The sequence below is a fragment of the Nyctibius grandis genome (genome assembly GCF_013368605.1).
Source record: "Nyctibius grandis isolate bNycGra1 chromosome W unlocalized genomic scaffold, bNycGra1.pri SUPER_W_unloc_2, whole genome shotgun sequence".
NCBI lineage: Eukaryota > Metazoa > Chordata > Aves > Nyctibiiformes > Nyctibiidae > Nyctibius > Nyctibius grandis.
The window spans coordinates 5,798,127-5,814,637 of record NW_027167473.1 but is presented as its reverse complement, the minus strand read 5'-3'; the positions used below and the strand labels follow the sequence as shown (position 1 = coordinate 5,814,637).

The 16,511-nt window shown below is 44.0% G+C and overlaps 2 protein-coding genes across 3 annotated transcripts; one reads left to right on the top strand and one right to left on the bottom strand.

Annotated features, from left to right (window-relative positions):
• Nucleotides 1-104: 104 nt before the first annotated feature.
• STARD6 (StAR related lipid transfer domain containing 6) lies at nt 105-15,292 on the top strand. Of its 2 annotated transcripts, XR_011050227.1 has the most exons (12): nt 105-145; nt 1,498-1,591; nt 1,743-1,792; nt 3,384-3,510; nt 4,002-4,119; nt 4,874-4,967; nt 5,161-5,316; nt 6,239-6,504; nt 7,535-7,664; nt 12,792-12,952; nt 14,689-14,833; nt 15,228-15,292. XR_011050227.1 is itself a non-coding variant. In XM_068424390.1 (7 exons), exons 2-7 carry the CDS (start codon nt 1,502-1,504, stop codon nt 5,312-5,314), a joined length of 633 nt encoding a protein of 210 aa, XP_068280491.1. In that variant the 5' UTR covers nt 105-145; nt 1,498-1,501; the 3' UTR covers nt 5,315-5,333. The 2 variants fall into 2 exon arrangements, 1 of the variants encoding a protein (XP_068280491.1); XM_068424390.1 differs by lacking the exons at nt 6,239-6,504; nt 7,535-7,664; nt 12,792-12,952; nt 14,689-14,833; nt 15,228-15,292 and having other exon boundaries at nt 5,161-5,333.
• On the bottom strand, nt 6,095-15,885 carry POLI (DNA polymerase iota). The gene is made up of 10 exons (XM_068424392.1): nt 15,759-15,885; nt 14,665-14,781; nt 12,587-12,751; nt 12,043-12,189; nt 10,508-10,744; nt 9,638-9,816; nt 9,272-9,363; nt 8,578-8,711; nt 7,550-7,752; nt 6,095-6,959 (listed from the first exon to the last, which is right to left on the bottom strand). The coding sequence occupies exons 1-10, from the start codon at nt 15,844-15,846 to the stop codon at nt 6,156-6,158; spliced, it is 2,166 nt and encodes a 721-aa protein (XP_068280493.1). The 5' UTR covers nt 15,847-15,885; the 3' UTR covers nt 6,095-6,155.
• Between the last annotated feature and the right edge of the window lie 626 nt (nt 15,886-16,511).

Sequence of the window (16,511 nt, the reverse complement as noted above, 5' to 3'; positions counted from 1 at the left end):
GCGGGCCCGCGGGAGGCGCCGCGCTACCGGGGACTACAACTCCCGGCGTGCCCCGCGGCGGGAGGGCGGGAAGGCGGGCCGGGGCCGGGCCGGGATCGGGGCTGGGTTCAGGGCTTGCCGTGCCGTGCCGTGCCGTGCCACTGAGGTGAGTGCGAGCCGCCCCAGTCGCCCCCTCTCCCCCTACCCTGAGCCCCCGCCGGTGGGGCAGCCCGCCCGCCGCCTCGCCCGGGGGAGCTGCCGGGTGGGTTGTCCGCCGCCCCTCGCGGCGGTGGGCGCCGCGCCTCAGGGCCGCCTCCGCGGAGGACGGGGGTCCCGCCGGCCTTCGGCTCCGGCGCGGTCTCAGCGTTCGGTTCCGCCTGTCGGTGCTCCCCGAGCGGCGGCTGGTGGGCCCGGCCATCGCATCACCTCGCCGGAGGTGCTGCGGGGGTGAATCCCACAGGCTGTCCCTGAGGTAGCTCTGGAAGGGTCTGTGCAAGCCGTGACACGGGACAGCCCCGGAAAGGTTCAGGTGTGAAATTAACTTTGTGTGAGAGATCGGTGCAAAAATGTTCAACGTTACCGGTCTGAGAACCGCAGTAGAGCTTGTGAGAAAGAGCTGCCTGAGAGATACTGCACGCAGGAGGTGACAGCCTTGGAAAGGGCTGGGTGGAGGGTGGCTCCTACAACCTTGCTGCTTCACTGTTGCTAGAGCCAGGCCTCTCGCTTGCCAAAGAGTTTCTGCAATAGCACAGCCTATAATTATGGTTGCATAAAGCTCTGATGTAAGAAAAATCATAGAGTACAGAATCAATCAGGTTGGAGGAGCCCTCTGAGATCATCAGTCCAACCATTGCCCTGACACCACCATGTCAACTAGACCATGGCATTAAGTGCCATGTCCAGGCTTTTCTTCAACCCCTCCAGAGATGGTGACTCCACCACCTCCCTGGGCAGCCCCTTCCAATGGCTAATGACCCTTGCTGAGAAGAAATGCTTCCTAATGGCCAACCTGACCCTCCCCTGGCCAAGCTTGAGGCTGTGTCCTCTTGTCCTAGCGCTAGTTGCCTGGGAGAAGAGGCCGACTCCCACTCTGCTACACCCTCCCTTCAGGTAGTTGTAGACTGCAAAAATCTCTCTTCAGTTGTTTGAGCTTCGTGTGTTTTAACTACCCAAGTTGGCAACTAGTCTAATGAGTTAGGAAATCATGACAGAATCAGAATCTCAGGGGATAAACTATAAGGAGGGGAAGTTTTGATGTGGAGTAATGGATTTAGTATGAACAGTGTGTCTCACTAGGTGCTGTAATTCATTCTCAACATACACACCAACGGCTACTTCTCAGTAGCCAAGACTAGAAGTCAATGATAGAATTTTGTTTAAATAATGACAATCTTTTTCTGAAATTGCATGTGATGAATAAGAAGTTTATTTGATAAAAATACTCACTTAACATATGGTTTTTGCTCTTTAGGAAATGCTTTTATCATATACCAAGAAACTACTTTTAAATCTTTACAGATAAATGGACTATAAGAAAATTGCGGAGGAAGTTTCAGAAAAGATTTTCTCATACAGTCAAGATACTTCAGGATGGAGAGTGATAAAAGTTTCAGTAAGAAAATACAAGTTAATATTGTTTATGAATTTATTTTTGTTAAGTACATTTTGTTGCAAAACGTGTTTAAAACTGTTGTCCTTTAAAAACTAGTTGACAACTCTTTATCAGCTGCTAAGTTTTTATTTTTCCTTTTTTCTACTTTGAGAAAAATGTTACAGTTTCTTCAAAGCCTTCAAAAGAGTATGCAGGAAATATGTAAGTATTTACATTTTTTTTGTCATTGTAATGAATAACAACATCTTTTTTGAACAGTGACACCCAAGATTGAAATGGAAAAGTTAACCAGTAGAGACAATTTGCATCTGATTCTGTTTTGTTCTCGATATGATGAGATGTTTGTGATTGGTGGTGTTCTAAATCCAAGAGTCTTGCTTGGTTTTCTGATTTCTGAGCTTTCTTGAGCAAAGAAGGTGTTAAGTACAGAAGACAATGCTTTATTACTAGTATCACAGAAGCATCCAAGCAGTCTTTACCCGGCTTGCTTCCTCTTTTTCCAGTGTTCTCAGTAATCCACTGTAAAAACTGGAAATTGAGGTTTTTCACAAGTCTGCCCTTTCTTTTATTCTAGCAACTGTGTCTTTCAGAAGCCTTGCCTAGAAGTCCTCCTGATTAACAACTCACACTGAGTTGAGGAGAGAAGATATTACAGGATGCAGGCGAGAGCATCCTGGTAGATGGTAAAGAGAAGTTCATGGGAGTTATATGGAAATAAAGGGTGTATCCAAATATTAATATCCTGGTTTTAACTTGTCCTGCTACAGCTTATATTCCTATTTTTGAGTAGGCATTAAAATGTTTTCCATCACCATCGGACCTGCTGTAGTTAGTGGAGAAGTTAGTTTCTGGAGTAGTCACACTGCGCTCACTCCACCACGGCAGTAAGTGGGGACAAGAGTTGGTGCAGAGTGAAGAAACAGATCCATGATCACAGAATCACAGAATCAATGAGGTTGGAAGAGCCCTCTGGGCTCATCAAGTCCAACCATTGCCCTGACACCACCGTGGCAACTAGACCATGGCACTAAGTGCCACGTCCAGGCTTTTCTTGAACCCCTCCAGAGAGGGTGACTCCAGATTTTACAGGGCCTCTGTGTTTGGGTTTGAACTTGGCTCTCTGCTCTTTCTGACTTACACTCCTGCACTCCTGACTTACTCCTCACGGCCTGTAAATGTGATTTCATGTTTCTTAAACTGTTCACAAGCACAGTCTCCTTTGAGCTCGTCCCTTGTCACGCAGCATCCTTCACCTTTGCATTTAATTGCTCTCCGTGAGTGCCTACTGTAGTGATTCACAGTTCTCACACCTAGTTCCTGCAGAAACTATCAGTAGTAGTGAGCAGTTCCCAGCATTACAGGAGTTTCCTATTTCCTTGGGAAAGGCCCCTCTTCCCCTCTGTGAACTTTCCCTTGAACTCCTCAATGAACACAAGTTGGACAAGTGCCAGAACGTGCTTGTTCATAAATAGTGAGAAGATTTGCAATCAGTGTCAAAATGGAAAGTATCTATAGAGAAAAACAGAAATTAATAGGTGAATTGCATATATTTAAATTAACAGGTTCCCATCTAATAGCTCACAAGCAATGCATTTAAAATGTGTGGTGTCAAGAATGTCATGGTCTCAAAAATCAGTTACAGAATAATAATTTTTATTACTGCTTGAATTTTAATCAGTCTGTCAAGTGCAATCACATTCATGTGCTTTACCTCATTATAGCCTTGTCATTGTATAACTTATTTTTCCAGCTCATAAATGTGACTTCAATATCTGTTTTTTATGTCATCTAGATACCGTGGAGAAGGGATAATTAAGGAAGTCCCTAGTAAAGTTATTCCTTTTATGTATCTTCCTGAATATCGAAACAAATGGGACAAAGCATTACAATCCTACAAGCTGTTAGAAAGGATTGACCAGGTAATATGATAATTTAATACTAAGGTTTTATTTTAACTCTTTTTGCATGAATTATGGTGACTAAAAAGAGCTTTACTGGGACAAAGCAAGCTCTCACTACAAAATACATCCTGGGTTGTAAAGACTTCTAAACCTGCTGCTTATGTGAAATGAGTATGAAATATGTCCCTTCCCTTAGGAGTTAAATATTTAGGGTTATTTAAAAATCAGGGTAAATTTAAATATTTATTATGAAATAAATATTCTCAAGCATGCCAAGAATTCAGTCCATGGAAGACAACAGATCAAGAGTAGGGTGAGACACAATGACAACACGATATAGGGAAAGCTCCCCTCTCGGTGAGCAGATTTTACACAAATTTAAAAAATCACCAGAGTTAAAGGCATTTTTGCCACATTTTCATTATTCAACATGTAATGCTGCTTTGCCAATTAAATAAAACTTACCTTCTTACATACTAATTCCCAAAATTACTTTTACTTACTTGTAGGACACTGGTATATACCACAGTGTAACCCACAGTTATGGTATGGGACTGATTTCATCACGAGATTTTGTTGACCTGCTGCATGTTAAGCCATATCCTGGTGGTATCCTTACAACTAACTGTAAGTTGCACGTAACCACTGCATGGTTTCATAGTTTGGCTGCGTTCTGGCAATCCTAAGGTGAATGGCTGGTGGAGTAAGTTCTGCAGCCTAATCACAGTGTAGAGTACCTTGCTCTGTGCGTGGTCTTACTGAGGTTAACAGTCTTGTTTATTCCAAAACCAAAGTTGGTTTGGTTTTAATCCTGAAACTATAAAATAATTAATATTACAACTCTATGGCCAACCAGGAAAATATCTCACTGCTACTTCATTTCTGTGCTGATCTTTTTCCTGGGTGTGAATTTTAGTACATGGCAGCAACTTTACTGACAGAAACTTTGCAAGCCATACTCTTACAATACTTTATTATGCAAAAGTACTGGATAACTAAACAAAACAACCCCTCCTAACTACTACTGTGCATGTGTGCAGCAGTTTCCTCATCTTCTCTGCAATTGGTTTACTAATTAATGCCATCTGCTGACTTCTTTGTCCAGAACTAAGCCACACCTCAACGCTTAGGTACGTGTAATCACATCTCAAGGATAATACTTTGAGTACACCTGCCCAAACACCTATAGAAACTTTTACAAGCATTGAATTACTTGCACAAATATTTAATGTCCTTTGGGTGCAGAATGGAATTGCCAAACACATCAGTGACCCTATTGCGAGATCTTGGACTATCCTGTAGCAGTTGAAGTTGTTTTTAAAAGGTATTGACATATATAATCAATTTGATTTTGCTTTTTTTCCTGTGTGGTGACTCCCAGCTGTCAGCGTGGAATATTCCAGCTGCCCTCCAGCTCCCTCGTGTGTCCGAGGCTATAACAATCCCTGTGGCTACGTGTGTTCACCTTTGCCTGAGTGAGTATTTGAAGTATTTGTGCACATCAGTTTACTCAGACTTATCCTTTGAAACAACTCAAACTTTTCTACATCTTCCACTTTTTTATATTAGTAATTTCAACAGAGATGGAGTAAACATTTGTACATCCCAATAAGTTTCAGAGCAAGAGTGACAAGTGTTAACTGAAGGATTTTGCTCCTTTCATTGCAGGAATCCAGAGCATTCTAAGCTAGTTGTATTTATTCAGCCAGAACTAGGAGGAATGCTTCCCTGTTCTGTAGTAGAGACAGCATTACCTACTACTCTCGTAAACTTAATCACTGAAACAAGAGCTGGACTGAAAAGCTTGGAAGACCATAATTAAATGTAAGTGGAAAATAATAAGGTCTTAAGTCCCACGCATCTTGGATTAATTTTTAAAGTAATGATGAAGTTTATTTTAATTGTGGTTTATGTAAATTTATATCATGAGGTGATATAAATTATAGCAATGTTAAAATACAATAGTCAAATATTTTGCCATAGCTTTAAACACACTTTGATAAATTCTGACCTCAATTATGTACCCTTGACTGAACCAAGCAAACATCTTGTGTACTTTAAACATATTTATTAACTATAAATGTGCAAGTGTAATTAGCAACTATTTCACTGTTTGAGAATTAAGTATTTGAAGAAAACCCTGATGAATTTGTATACAGCACCTCATTAAAACTGCTCTTTATACACAGAGTTGTTTGTCATTTTCTGAAGCCTGAGCACCAAACCTAAACCATTTTTATATGCTGACTCATTTCCAGGAACAAGCTGGTGATATGATTCATTTGGAAGTAATTTTTCCCATTACCCCTGAGTATTTCTAGTACCTCTAGTTAATGAGTAAACTGGAGGAAATAGTGATAGCCACGTGAATAGCCACTTCCATTCCCCCAGTCAGCGTGTTAAGGTATTACAAAATACTTTTGCATACTATAATATTTTTGGGACAACTAAAGATTCATCAGATAAATGTCAATTTAGAAGAAAGAAAAATAAGACAGACTAATTACTACTTAAACAGAGTAAACAGTAAAAAAAACAGAGTCACCAACAGGTTTTATGTCAAAAGTTGTCAAAATATATTTGTAATATTCGCATCTTTACAATTTACAGTCAACTTTTCCTAACTAAAGTGCCTTCATAGTGCCACTATTATGAAAAATGTTTCACTGGGGTTTAAAGTATCTTAGCAAACTGTTAGACTGGGATGAACATGGTGCTGTATTCCTTCTTCCTTTATTTGTTTTAGGCTTTTCAGGGGGTTTCTCCATCGAAGTCCTGGGATTCTTCCACTCAGCCAGTAGTTCCTCTTGCACATCTGCAGGGAGCTCGTAAAAAGTCTTTGTGTCAACATAAGGAGGAAACACAATTCCTGCTTGCCTACTACAAGTTTTAGCCTCAGAAGTTGTTTCAAAGGCCTGCTTATCTTTACCCAAGACAGGGACATGCAGAACAGTTTGGCTGGCTCCAGCTTCCAGAGATGACAGATCTCCCCCTCTGAAGTTCAGAGAGTCAGTAAGTTGTTTTTCCCCACTGCTGCTTGTCAGTGCACTCCTGGGACACTCAGAACAACTGGCCCTGGAGCTGTGTGCCAAAATTACAGGTTCATCAGCTGATGTGAGGTGTGTACTGCATCCTGCAGAGCACACATCCCTGTTTAGTGCCTTAGAATTTGGAGAAGTGCTGTGCACCTCTTCTGCAAAACCTGATGGCTGACCCAAAACATTCTCAGTAGGGATTGCTTCTGTTTTTTCAGAAATAATTTCTTTTTGAATATCTTCTGGAAGTTCCCTGAAGACTTCCTGGTCAATCTCACCAGGAAACAAATGAAATGGGAAGTCAGGAATTCCTGCTTTTTTTATACACCTTTTCTTGCCCTCTGAAAGTTTCCTGGTTTTTATAGTTCCAGTTGTGTTGTAGTTCTGGTTCCAAGAAGCACTTCCATCACCTTGTGAGACCTCTCCCACTTCCTGGGGCAAAAAATGTATATAAAAGCATAAGTATGCTCTATGTAACCTACTAGTGACCAAGCACTCTTTTACTAACAGCAAGTTCTTCAAATTATTCCTTAACAGACAGTATTTTTTACACAGTGTAATTATTCATTACACAGTGTAATTTTGAAGTTACTAAGTTTTTGTTAAGGAGATTTTAGTCTAAGGTGCTTCAGTATGACACTATCTGAGTAAGTGGCCTGCTGTTTCACAAATGCTACACAAAGGGCAGATCTTCCTGGAACAAACAGCTAAATTTGGCAATTATTTTTTAGAAGACATGAGTCTGGATTTCTCCCTGAGTGAATTCTGTTCTCTTCAGTTAAGGGACTTGATAACCTAGCTGGCTGTCCCGTTCCAGACAGTATTAAATCTCTTTCAAAGCAGTCTATCTAATGAGTTTGTGGAGCTCAGAAGACTCCAAATAAATCTTCACTTTTACCAGGTGAATAAAACTTATGATCCTAAAAATTCCAAAGCAGTTAAGGTTTAAATCTATAAAATAAAGACAGAAATATCTCAGAAATTTCTTATCTGCAGCTACTTTTCAGTATCTTTCAGCTTACCCGGCCATGTTTACCAGAGCCTGATGGTGGTGACATCTGCTTTAGATAGAAACCAATGGATCCTTTCTTGCTGCTAGGAAGATCTTTGAGGTTGGAGAAGCAGACATTCAAAAGGGTAAGATGAAATGGTAGTTCTACATCTATCATCTTTCGAAAGAGTTTCATTAGTAGATCAACCAACGGGGATATAACGTTGCTGCTTTCTAAAAAAGGTTGGAAAAAAGCAATTTATATAATCAAGATTGATTGAAATAGCAAAGTACAAACCAAACACTGCTAAAAGCTTCCAAAATAATCTGTCAATATAGGTTAGAAAAGAATTACAGAATACAAGCCAAGCTGAACAGATACGAAAAATGATCTAATCCTACCAAAAAGGGCCTTTATAGGGCCATGTAGGTATATGACATTACCCCAACATTGCTATAACAACATGGAGTGTGACTATATGAGCTGACAGTAATTGTTAGTCTCCTCCAGTGTGGAAGTCCAGTAGTAATTTTGAACTGAGAAGCTACACAGATTTCCAACAGCTTCTCTAGGACTGGGAGAAGTAATTCAGGAATTGAAGTCAGGGAACAGTGATTCTGTGTGCTGATACAGCAGTGACTCAGATTTATTTCCTCACCCCAATGTGAATGAAGTGTCAAATGAATTGCAATTGCTGGTTGGAAAGCTTAAGTCTGAGAAGGATGAGAGCCTTTATATTAATTTTCAGGGGTACATCAAAAAGACATTACATAATAAACCAGAACATAATTCAAATCCCTTTATTAATCTGGGAAGCAGCCCCCAGTCCCTCTTCCCCACCCCACCAAGAAATTTACTGTCAGGAATCCAGCCAGAATTTAAAACATGGTAACAACATAGAAGTTATTCCTGCAGTGAAGTTCGATATGTTTTTAATCCATTACAAGTAATGGAAAAGTTTCCAAATGTAGGGAATATTATGAAATTAATAATGGAATTTTCCAGAGAAGTCAGCTGGTAGCAGCACAAAGTTGGTACTTTGGAAAATTCTCATTTACCTTTTCCAAATTTCTGAATGAGATGAGGTGGAATAGGACACTGACGACTTTCCCGATTAAACCATTTATCAGGTGAGGAGAACTGGCGTATGGTCAGCCTTACTGTGTGGGGTTGTCTTCCATCTTTGTGTATTCTGTGGGATATACATTATACAGATCTTAATTTAAGACTTAATTAAGACTTGCAGATTATTTTAAGGCTTGGAGAGGCAAAATATTTAGAGAAAAAATAGAAATCAAGAACTAATGGAGGACACAAAGGCTGTTCAGGGTGATGCAAAGAGGGTTTCACAAATCAGAAGAAGCTGAAGCATGGTAGTAAACACAGTTCAGTGCTGCTAGAATATTACTGCTTTTCATTAATTTAATTAAAGAGAGTCACAGGATGCACTAAATACCGTGGTGCACAACCAAAGCAACAGTGAAGGATCAGCAAATGGAATATGGAAAGATCTTTATCAGAGAAGCTGTGTATGAGCTGGCAGCCAGCCTAGAGGCAAGAGGGGCAATACAGCAGAATCCATGAATTGAGGAAAAAAAAGACCAAAGGGGAAGGTGGAGAGGCAGGTGCTGTCCCTAGAAATGCATTTTGCTGAGAGAAGAAGTGTAGAGTATGAGACAAACCTAACACAGGCTCCAAGTGCCTTCAGGTCACAATTTCAGTCACCAAAAAAGAGCTACTGAGGACAGTCACCTGTCTAATAGGTTAAGAAGCAGTTCTTCAATTTTCTCTTTAACTTCCACTTCTGATGAACATTTCTTAAAGGAATCTTCATCACTAAAGGACTAAAAAAACAAACCACATTAGTCCTTTCAATTTTATATTTACTTCAAAATTCTGAAGAGGGAAAAAAGTATTATGATTAAGTGTGTAGAATTAACACCAAGGTATCTTTAGACACTCAGAGCTCAACTGAATTTCAGGAGAATTATACATTAATTTGAGTTGTGCTAGAGAATACATACAAGAATTCATCATTTTGGTTAGTCTAGCAAAGCTGTTTATAACTAAAAGCGATTTTTTTGCTCTTTATAAAGTACTTCAGAGCAATACTTGTACCTGAGGAGGGCCTGACGGAGTCACAGGGGAGTCATCTTCTCCGTAGCTGAGCTTTTGGATACGCTGAGCAACAGAAACACCTAGTTCCTTCTCTAACACAGCAGATGGAAACGCTTGGAGATCACACACGTTCCTCACACCCAGCGTTTCAAGACGTTTGGCAGTTTTGTAGCCAATGCCTAAATAAAATGTGTATTAAAAAGTGAAAATATATAGATACATATATATATATAAAATGCCCACCCACGTAGTACTGACAATTATTTTCACTACTGCAATGTGGGCTTTTCAGCAACATTTTTGGTGAGTTTCCATTCGAGTTTTAGAATCTGCCAGTAGAAAAGCCATAGTGGGACCCAGCAAAGGTCTGCCCGTGGCTGTAGTCTCCATCAACGCTTCCTGGCCAACAGCACAGTGTCAGTGGAGAATAATTAGGAAAAGTCCTTCCTCAGAGTATCCTATCAGGCTCCAAGAGACTGTTTAAATAATTGTCAACAGGTTTCCAATCAGCAAGTTTAAAAAAGTTTGTGTTTAAAACCTAGTATCAACCACAACGTTTGAGCCTCAATAAAAATAAACTGAGATTTTAGTATTTTTGAAGGTATCTTGTAAAGTGCTGCAACACATTCACGTCACACCAGAAAATTAAGAAAAAAAATTAAGAAAACTCAAGTCTTTTCATTCCTCCTGCTAAACAAAACTCAAACAGCTTATGAAAAAAAAACAAAGCACCCTAAACACACACCTGCACATCCTGCTTGTGAGGACTAGATATTAAAATTATTTCAGCTGTCATTTTTCAGTATTTATTCTGATCATCTTAAGAGCTGTCAATCTGCTCTCCACCTATGCTGAAAGCACCACACTTACCAGGCACTTTTTGGATGTGATCGAGGCTGCGTATTAGATCGTGACAGCTTTCAGGCAGAAGAACCGTTTGCTGATTTGGTTTAAAGGTCCCAGATACCAGTTTAGACAGCAGCTTGTTAGAGGCCACTCCTGCACAGCCTGTGAGGCCCAGTCTCGTGTGTATGGCTTCCCTGAACTCTTCTGCAACCTGAGATCCAATAATTAGTCTTAGATGCGTTGTATCATGCAAATTGAGATCTGCAAAATAAAAGCAAGCAGTGTTCAGTATGTAAACAGTCACCTCGTTAGCTAATTCTCTAGATTTAGAGATTTTTTACATTGCATTAAAGCGGTACAAGAAAGTGTGGTCTCATGGGTCCCTCTGTGCTTGGCACTGGTGAGGCTGCACCTTGAATCCTGTGCCCAGTTGTGGGCCCCGCACTTCAAGAGAGATGTTGAGGTGTTGGAGCGAGTGCAGAGGAGGGCGACCAAGCTGCTGAAGGGTCTGGAGGGTCTGACCTCTGAGGAACGGCTGAGGGAGCTGGGGGTGTTTAGCCTGGAGAAGAGGAGGCTCAGAGGTGACCTTAGTGCAGTCTACAACTACCTGAAGGGAGGTTGTAGTGAAGTGGGAGTCGGCCTCTTCTCCCAGGCAACTAGTGACAGAACAAGAGGACACAGCCTCAAGCTTGGCCAGGGGAGGTTCAGGTTGGACATTAGGAAGCATTTCTTCTCAGCAAGGGTCATTAGCCATTGGAAGGGGCTGCCCAGGGAGGTGGTGGAGTCCCCATCTCTGGAGGGGTTGAAGAAAAGCCTGGAGATGGCACTTAGTGCCATGGTCTAGTTGCCATGGTGGTGTCAGGGCAATGGTTGGACTCGATGATCCCAGAGGGCTCTTCCAACCTCGTTGATTCTGTGTGATTCTGTGTGATATTGCCATGGCTTCTGTAGCCAAGTTTACCCTCACTCCTATCTCCCCAAAACCCTTGGCTGCTCTCCAAAACCAGAGGCATACTGTCCAGGAAGCATATGTTCAGGGAGTATTTTAAATATAAAATACAATGTATTAAAGAGATGTCAAAGTTAAATATCACAGATTCTTGTACCAATGTAACCAAAGATTTATGAATCTTTAATTTAGAGGGCTAAGCCTTTATTGCTCACATGCAAATGCCAAATGAGGAAAGGGACTATTGGGGCATTTCCCTCCTCTCCAAACCATATTCAAAGCCATCGCAGTAGCTCAAAGTCCAGGAAAAAACAACTGCTTTCCTTCCTAGTGCATGAAGCGAGTATCAGCTACTTCAGTCTCAGCTAAGGCTAGTCCTGACCTAGTGGCTACAGCAAAAAATTACTCTGTTTTTGGGGTTTTATTCGTTCAAATTAATTCAATTTTGCCAACTGACAACATTCAAGCTGAAGCAAATTTCTCTTACTACAGTAAAAAAACGTTTCCAACTGTTCGGTTTTGGACAATACTTAGAAGCAGACAGATACTTTGTACTGAACTTCACCAACATTAACCATATTTTTCAACATGAAGAGTATTTTTACCTCACCTTGGTTGTTGTACACGTGGCCAGACACACACACTCTGGAACTTTGCTGCAGCTGGTTTAGTCTTTTCTCTACAATCTCGGTGATATCCACAAAATTTTCATCAAATCCAAGCCTTTCCACCAGGGGACCAAATTCCCCCAACAACTCTAGGAGGAAAAGATACCCAAGGATAACATGCACACAACTAATAAGGTGAAGAGGAGGAATATTTCTTCATCCCACAACTACCTCTGTCACCTGCTTTTCTCCTCCCCACATCTCTTCTTTCCTCCCCCTCTACTCTGCCCTGGTGAGGCCGCATCTGGAATATTGTGTCCAGTTCTGGGCCCTCAGTTCAAGAAGGGAACTGCTGGAGAGAGTCCAGCGCAGAGCCACGAAGATGATTAAGGGGGTGGAACATCTTCCTTATGAGGAGAGGCTCATGCCATGGTATGAGGCTCATTTTAATAACTTTTAGAGCAGGAAAATGCCATTTTCCTGTGGCATGTGCACACAGAGTTTAACAGAAAGTGTTTGTCCCCTGCTGAAAAATTAATTTTGTACCTGTAACCTTGTATGACATTTCCCTGTATGGAGTTAGATCTTCTCCATTCACCAGGATCAGCTGAGGACACTTCTCTTTAGCATCCTTGACAGACATCAATTTCTTAACTCCAAGTTTTCTGGCTTCATAGTTACAGGTAACGACGATGGACTTCTGTTGCACACCTAAAAATAAAGGTTAAATGTTTTTTTTTTTTTAATTTAGGTGTGTCTTGGTCCTTCACAGAAGACCACAGTGCTTTCATGCCACTGCAAAGCATATGCTTTGATAAGAACACGCCGCCACAGAACAAGCAAAGAAACCAGCACAAGAGTCTTATTTCACAAGACTATGAGGACAGATGAGTTGATTTAGATTACTGGATGGTAAGAACATTTTAAAACCTTATAGATATTTTTTCCCCATTGTAATATCGCTCTTAATTCGGGGCCTTTTCAGGCAATCAAAGTGCTCTTGATGTAATAGTCATTTTACAACGTACTTTCTCCACTGACTGCAGACATGTTTGGCAAGTGCCTGTACTTGTGCTCCAGAGGATTTATTAATTTATTAATTAACTTTAACAAGTTAATTTAACTTGTTCTTGGTGCTGTCTCTAGGCACATCAAGGATAGGGGGATCATTAGGGGCACTCAGCATGGCTTCACCAACGGGAAGTCTTGCTCAACCAACTTGATAGCCTTTTATGAGGATGTTACCCGGTGGATAGATGATGGTAAAGCTGTGGATGTGGTCTATCTCGATTTCAGTAAAGCGTTTGACACGGTCTCCCACAGCATCCTCGCAGCTAAACTGGGGAAGTGTGGTCTGGATGATCGGGTAGTGAGGTGGATTGTAAACTGGCTGAAGGAAAGAAGCCAGAGAGTAGTGGTCAGCGGGACAGAGTCCAGTTGGAGGCCTGTGTCTAGCGGAGTCCCGCAAGGGTCGGTACTGGGACCAGTTCTATTCAATATATTCATTAATGACTTGGATGAGGGATTAGAGTGCGCTGTCAGCAAGTTCGCTGATGACACAAAACTGGGAGGAGTGGCTGACACGCCGGAAGGCTGCGCAGCCATTCAGAGAGACCTGGACAGGCTGGAGAGTTGGGCGGGGAGAAATTTAATGAAATATAACAAGGGCAAGTGTAGAGTCCTGCATCTGGGCAAGAACAACCCCATGTACCAGTACAAGTTGGGGGCAGAGCTGTTGGATACCAGCGTAGGGGAAAGGGACCTGGGGGTCCTAGTGGACAACAGGGTGACCATGAGCCAGCAGTGTGCCCTTGTGGCCAAGAAGGCCAATGGCATCCTGGGGTGTATTAGAAGGGGTGTGGTCAGCAGGTCAAGAGAGGTTCTCCTCCCCCTCTACTCTGCCCTGGTGAGGCCGCATCTGGAGTATTGTGTCCAGTTCTGGGCCCCTCAGTTCAAGAAGGACAGGGAACTGCTAGAGAGAGTCCAGCGCAGAGCCACGAAGATGATTAAGGGAGTGGAACATCTCCCTTATGAGGAGAGGCTGAGGGAGCTGGGTCTCTTTAGCTTAGAGAAGAGGAGACTGAGGGGTGACCTCATTAATGTTTATAAATATGTAAAGGGCAAGTGTGACGAGGATGGAGCCAGGCTCTTCTCAGTGACATCCCTTGACAGGACAAGGGGCAATGGGTGCAAGCTGGAGCACAGGAGGTTCCACTTAAATTTGAGGAAAAACTTCTTTACTGTAAGGGTGACTGAACACTGGAACAGGCTGCCCAGAGAGGTTGTGGAGTCTCCTTCTCTGGAGACATTCAAAACCCGCCTGGACGCGTTCCTGTGTGATATGGTCTAGGCAATCCTGCCCCGGCAGGGGGATTGGACTAGATGATCTTTCGAGGTCCCTTCCAATCCCTAACATTCTGTGATTCTGTGATTCTGTGATTAATTAATTTATTAATTTTAGTCATGGCTACATGGAGTCTAAACTGCACCTTGCTCACTTGGGATGTCCACTGTGATTGCTTGTATCTCACCACCCAGGCACGTCCTTAGTATTCATGTCCTTAGAAGAAACTAAGACATTCTTCTCCACATAATCCCCAAATTAACAGCAAAGTAACTCGTACCTAAAGGCTTGTCTCTTAATGCAGGATTACGGATCATTTCTACTTGTGCATAAAAGCAGTCCAAGTCGACGTGCACAATCACTCTGCTCCTGGCCGATGCGGACTTGCTGTGGCCTGCTGCAAGATTAAAATGAACAGATTAAAAATTACTAGGCGCCTTGCATGTGAGGTAACAATTCTTTTTAAATTAATCCATGCTAATAGATAGATATTACAAGAAGAATATAAAATTTATAAGATTTATACTAATTCTAGCGCTGCATTAATTCTAGGATTACTTCTGAGTGTAAGTCATCCATAACAACTCTAAACAGTCCCATTTTGGGAGGGTCTGTTGTATTTTTCACCATTTGAAAACATCACTTTAGTGCTACAATATCCTTTCACAGGGGAACACTGAAACTTCTTTTTAATGTATTTCTGTAAAATAACCTGTCTTTAACTCCACTAAAATGGCTCTAGTTGCCAGGGTGGTGTCAGGGCAACGGTTGGACTCGATGAGCCCAGAGGTCTCTTCCAACCTGGTTGATTCTGCGATTCTATGAGAGATTTGCCTTTCCCAGGGGCGGCCAATGAAGGTGGCAAATCACCATCCAACAAACAGCAAACCCTGACATGAAAACAAGCTTGCTAAGTTAAAAAAAAAGCAAAATAAAATGAAAAAAAAAAAAAAGCTTTTATTTCTCTAAGCTGAAAATAACCACAATGAGTTGTTATAGCCCAAATGAAACCCTGGGCTGTTTGTCTGTGCTGTTTGGGGGCGGTGGTTTGAATGTCTGCTGAGGTCTCGTGTTCTAAGGGGAGAAGCAAAGCGATTATCAGCAGGATGACAAAAATAATTAGAAAATAAAGAGGCGGCGGGGTTATGGCTGCCGAGGAGAGGCTCTCCCCTCCTCACGGACGAGCTCGCGTTTGTTGTCCCCGGGGGCACGGCCGCGGTTCGGGCTCGGCCGCCCCCCGCCCTCCTCGCCCCACGCGTGTTCCCGAGCCGCGGAGCCCCCGCCCGGGGCTGATCGCGGCTCTCCGCAGCGGAGCGGGCCGCGCTCCCCTCAGCACCCGCCGCCATCGCTCCCCACCCCGCGGCCCGCGCTCACACGGGGCGGGCGGAGCGGCCCCGCCGCCCGGCTGCGGGCGAAGCCAGTCCTCGTCCTCCTCCTCCGTGGGCGGCGGGAAGGGCTCCATGCCGCCGCAGGGCTGACTCAGCCGCCGCCACCGCACGGCCGCTCCCTCCACCCGCCGCCGGGTCGCAGCTCCCTTCGCGCAGCCCCCGCCCCGCGGAGGAGGCGGCCGCGCCGCGCAGGTCCTAGCGCCGCGGCGGGGGGGAAAACCGGGGCCTGCGCCGGCCGCCGAGCGCGGTCCCGGCGCCCTGAGGCGGGCGGCGCGGGGGTCGCGGGAGGAGGGACGTGGGGACGCAGCCCTTGGGGTGGGCGGTGCGGGCTTTGCGGGGCCGCCGAGAAGCGGTGGGTGCGTTACCGGGCTGCCGGGGGTGCGACGGGGGAGTTGGTGGTACGGGAAACCGGCCCGAGCTGGGCAGAGCCGGTGGGTGCGGGGGGGCAGCGGAGCGCCGAGGGCTGTCAGCCCGGTGGTCGGCGTGTGGAGGACGCGAATAAACTGAGCGTGGGGGTCCCGGGGAAGCGTGTTCTGGAGGAGAAAATGGGTGAATTCAGGTTGATGGCAGCGCGGGTCTGTCGGCGTCCCTGTGCCGGTGGGCGCTAACGCCGCGGCACGTCCCCGCACCGGCACCGCTCTGCCCCGCGCCGGGGGACAAGGGGGTCGCGGCGGACGGTTTCCTCCCGCCCACCCCCTGCCGACGCGGTTCCGCTCGGGGGTTCCGCCAGCCGCCGCCG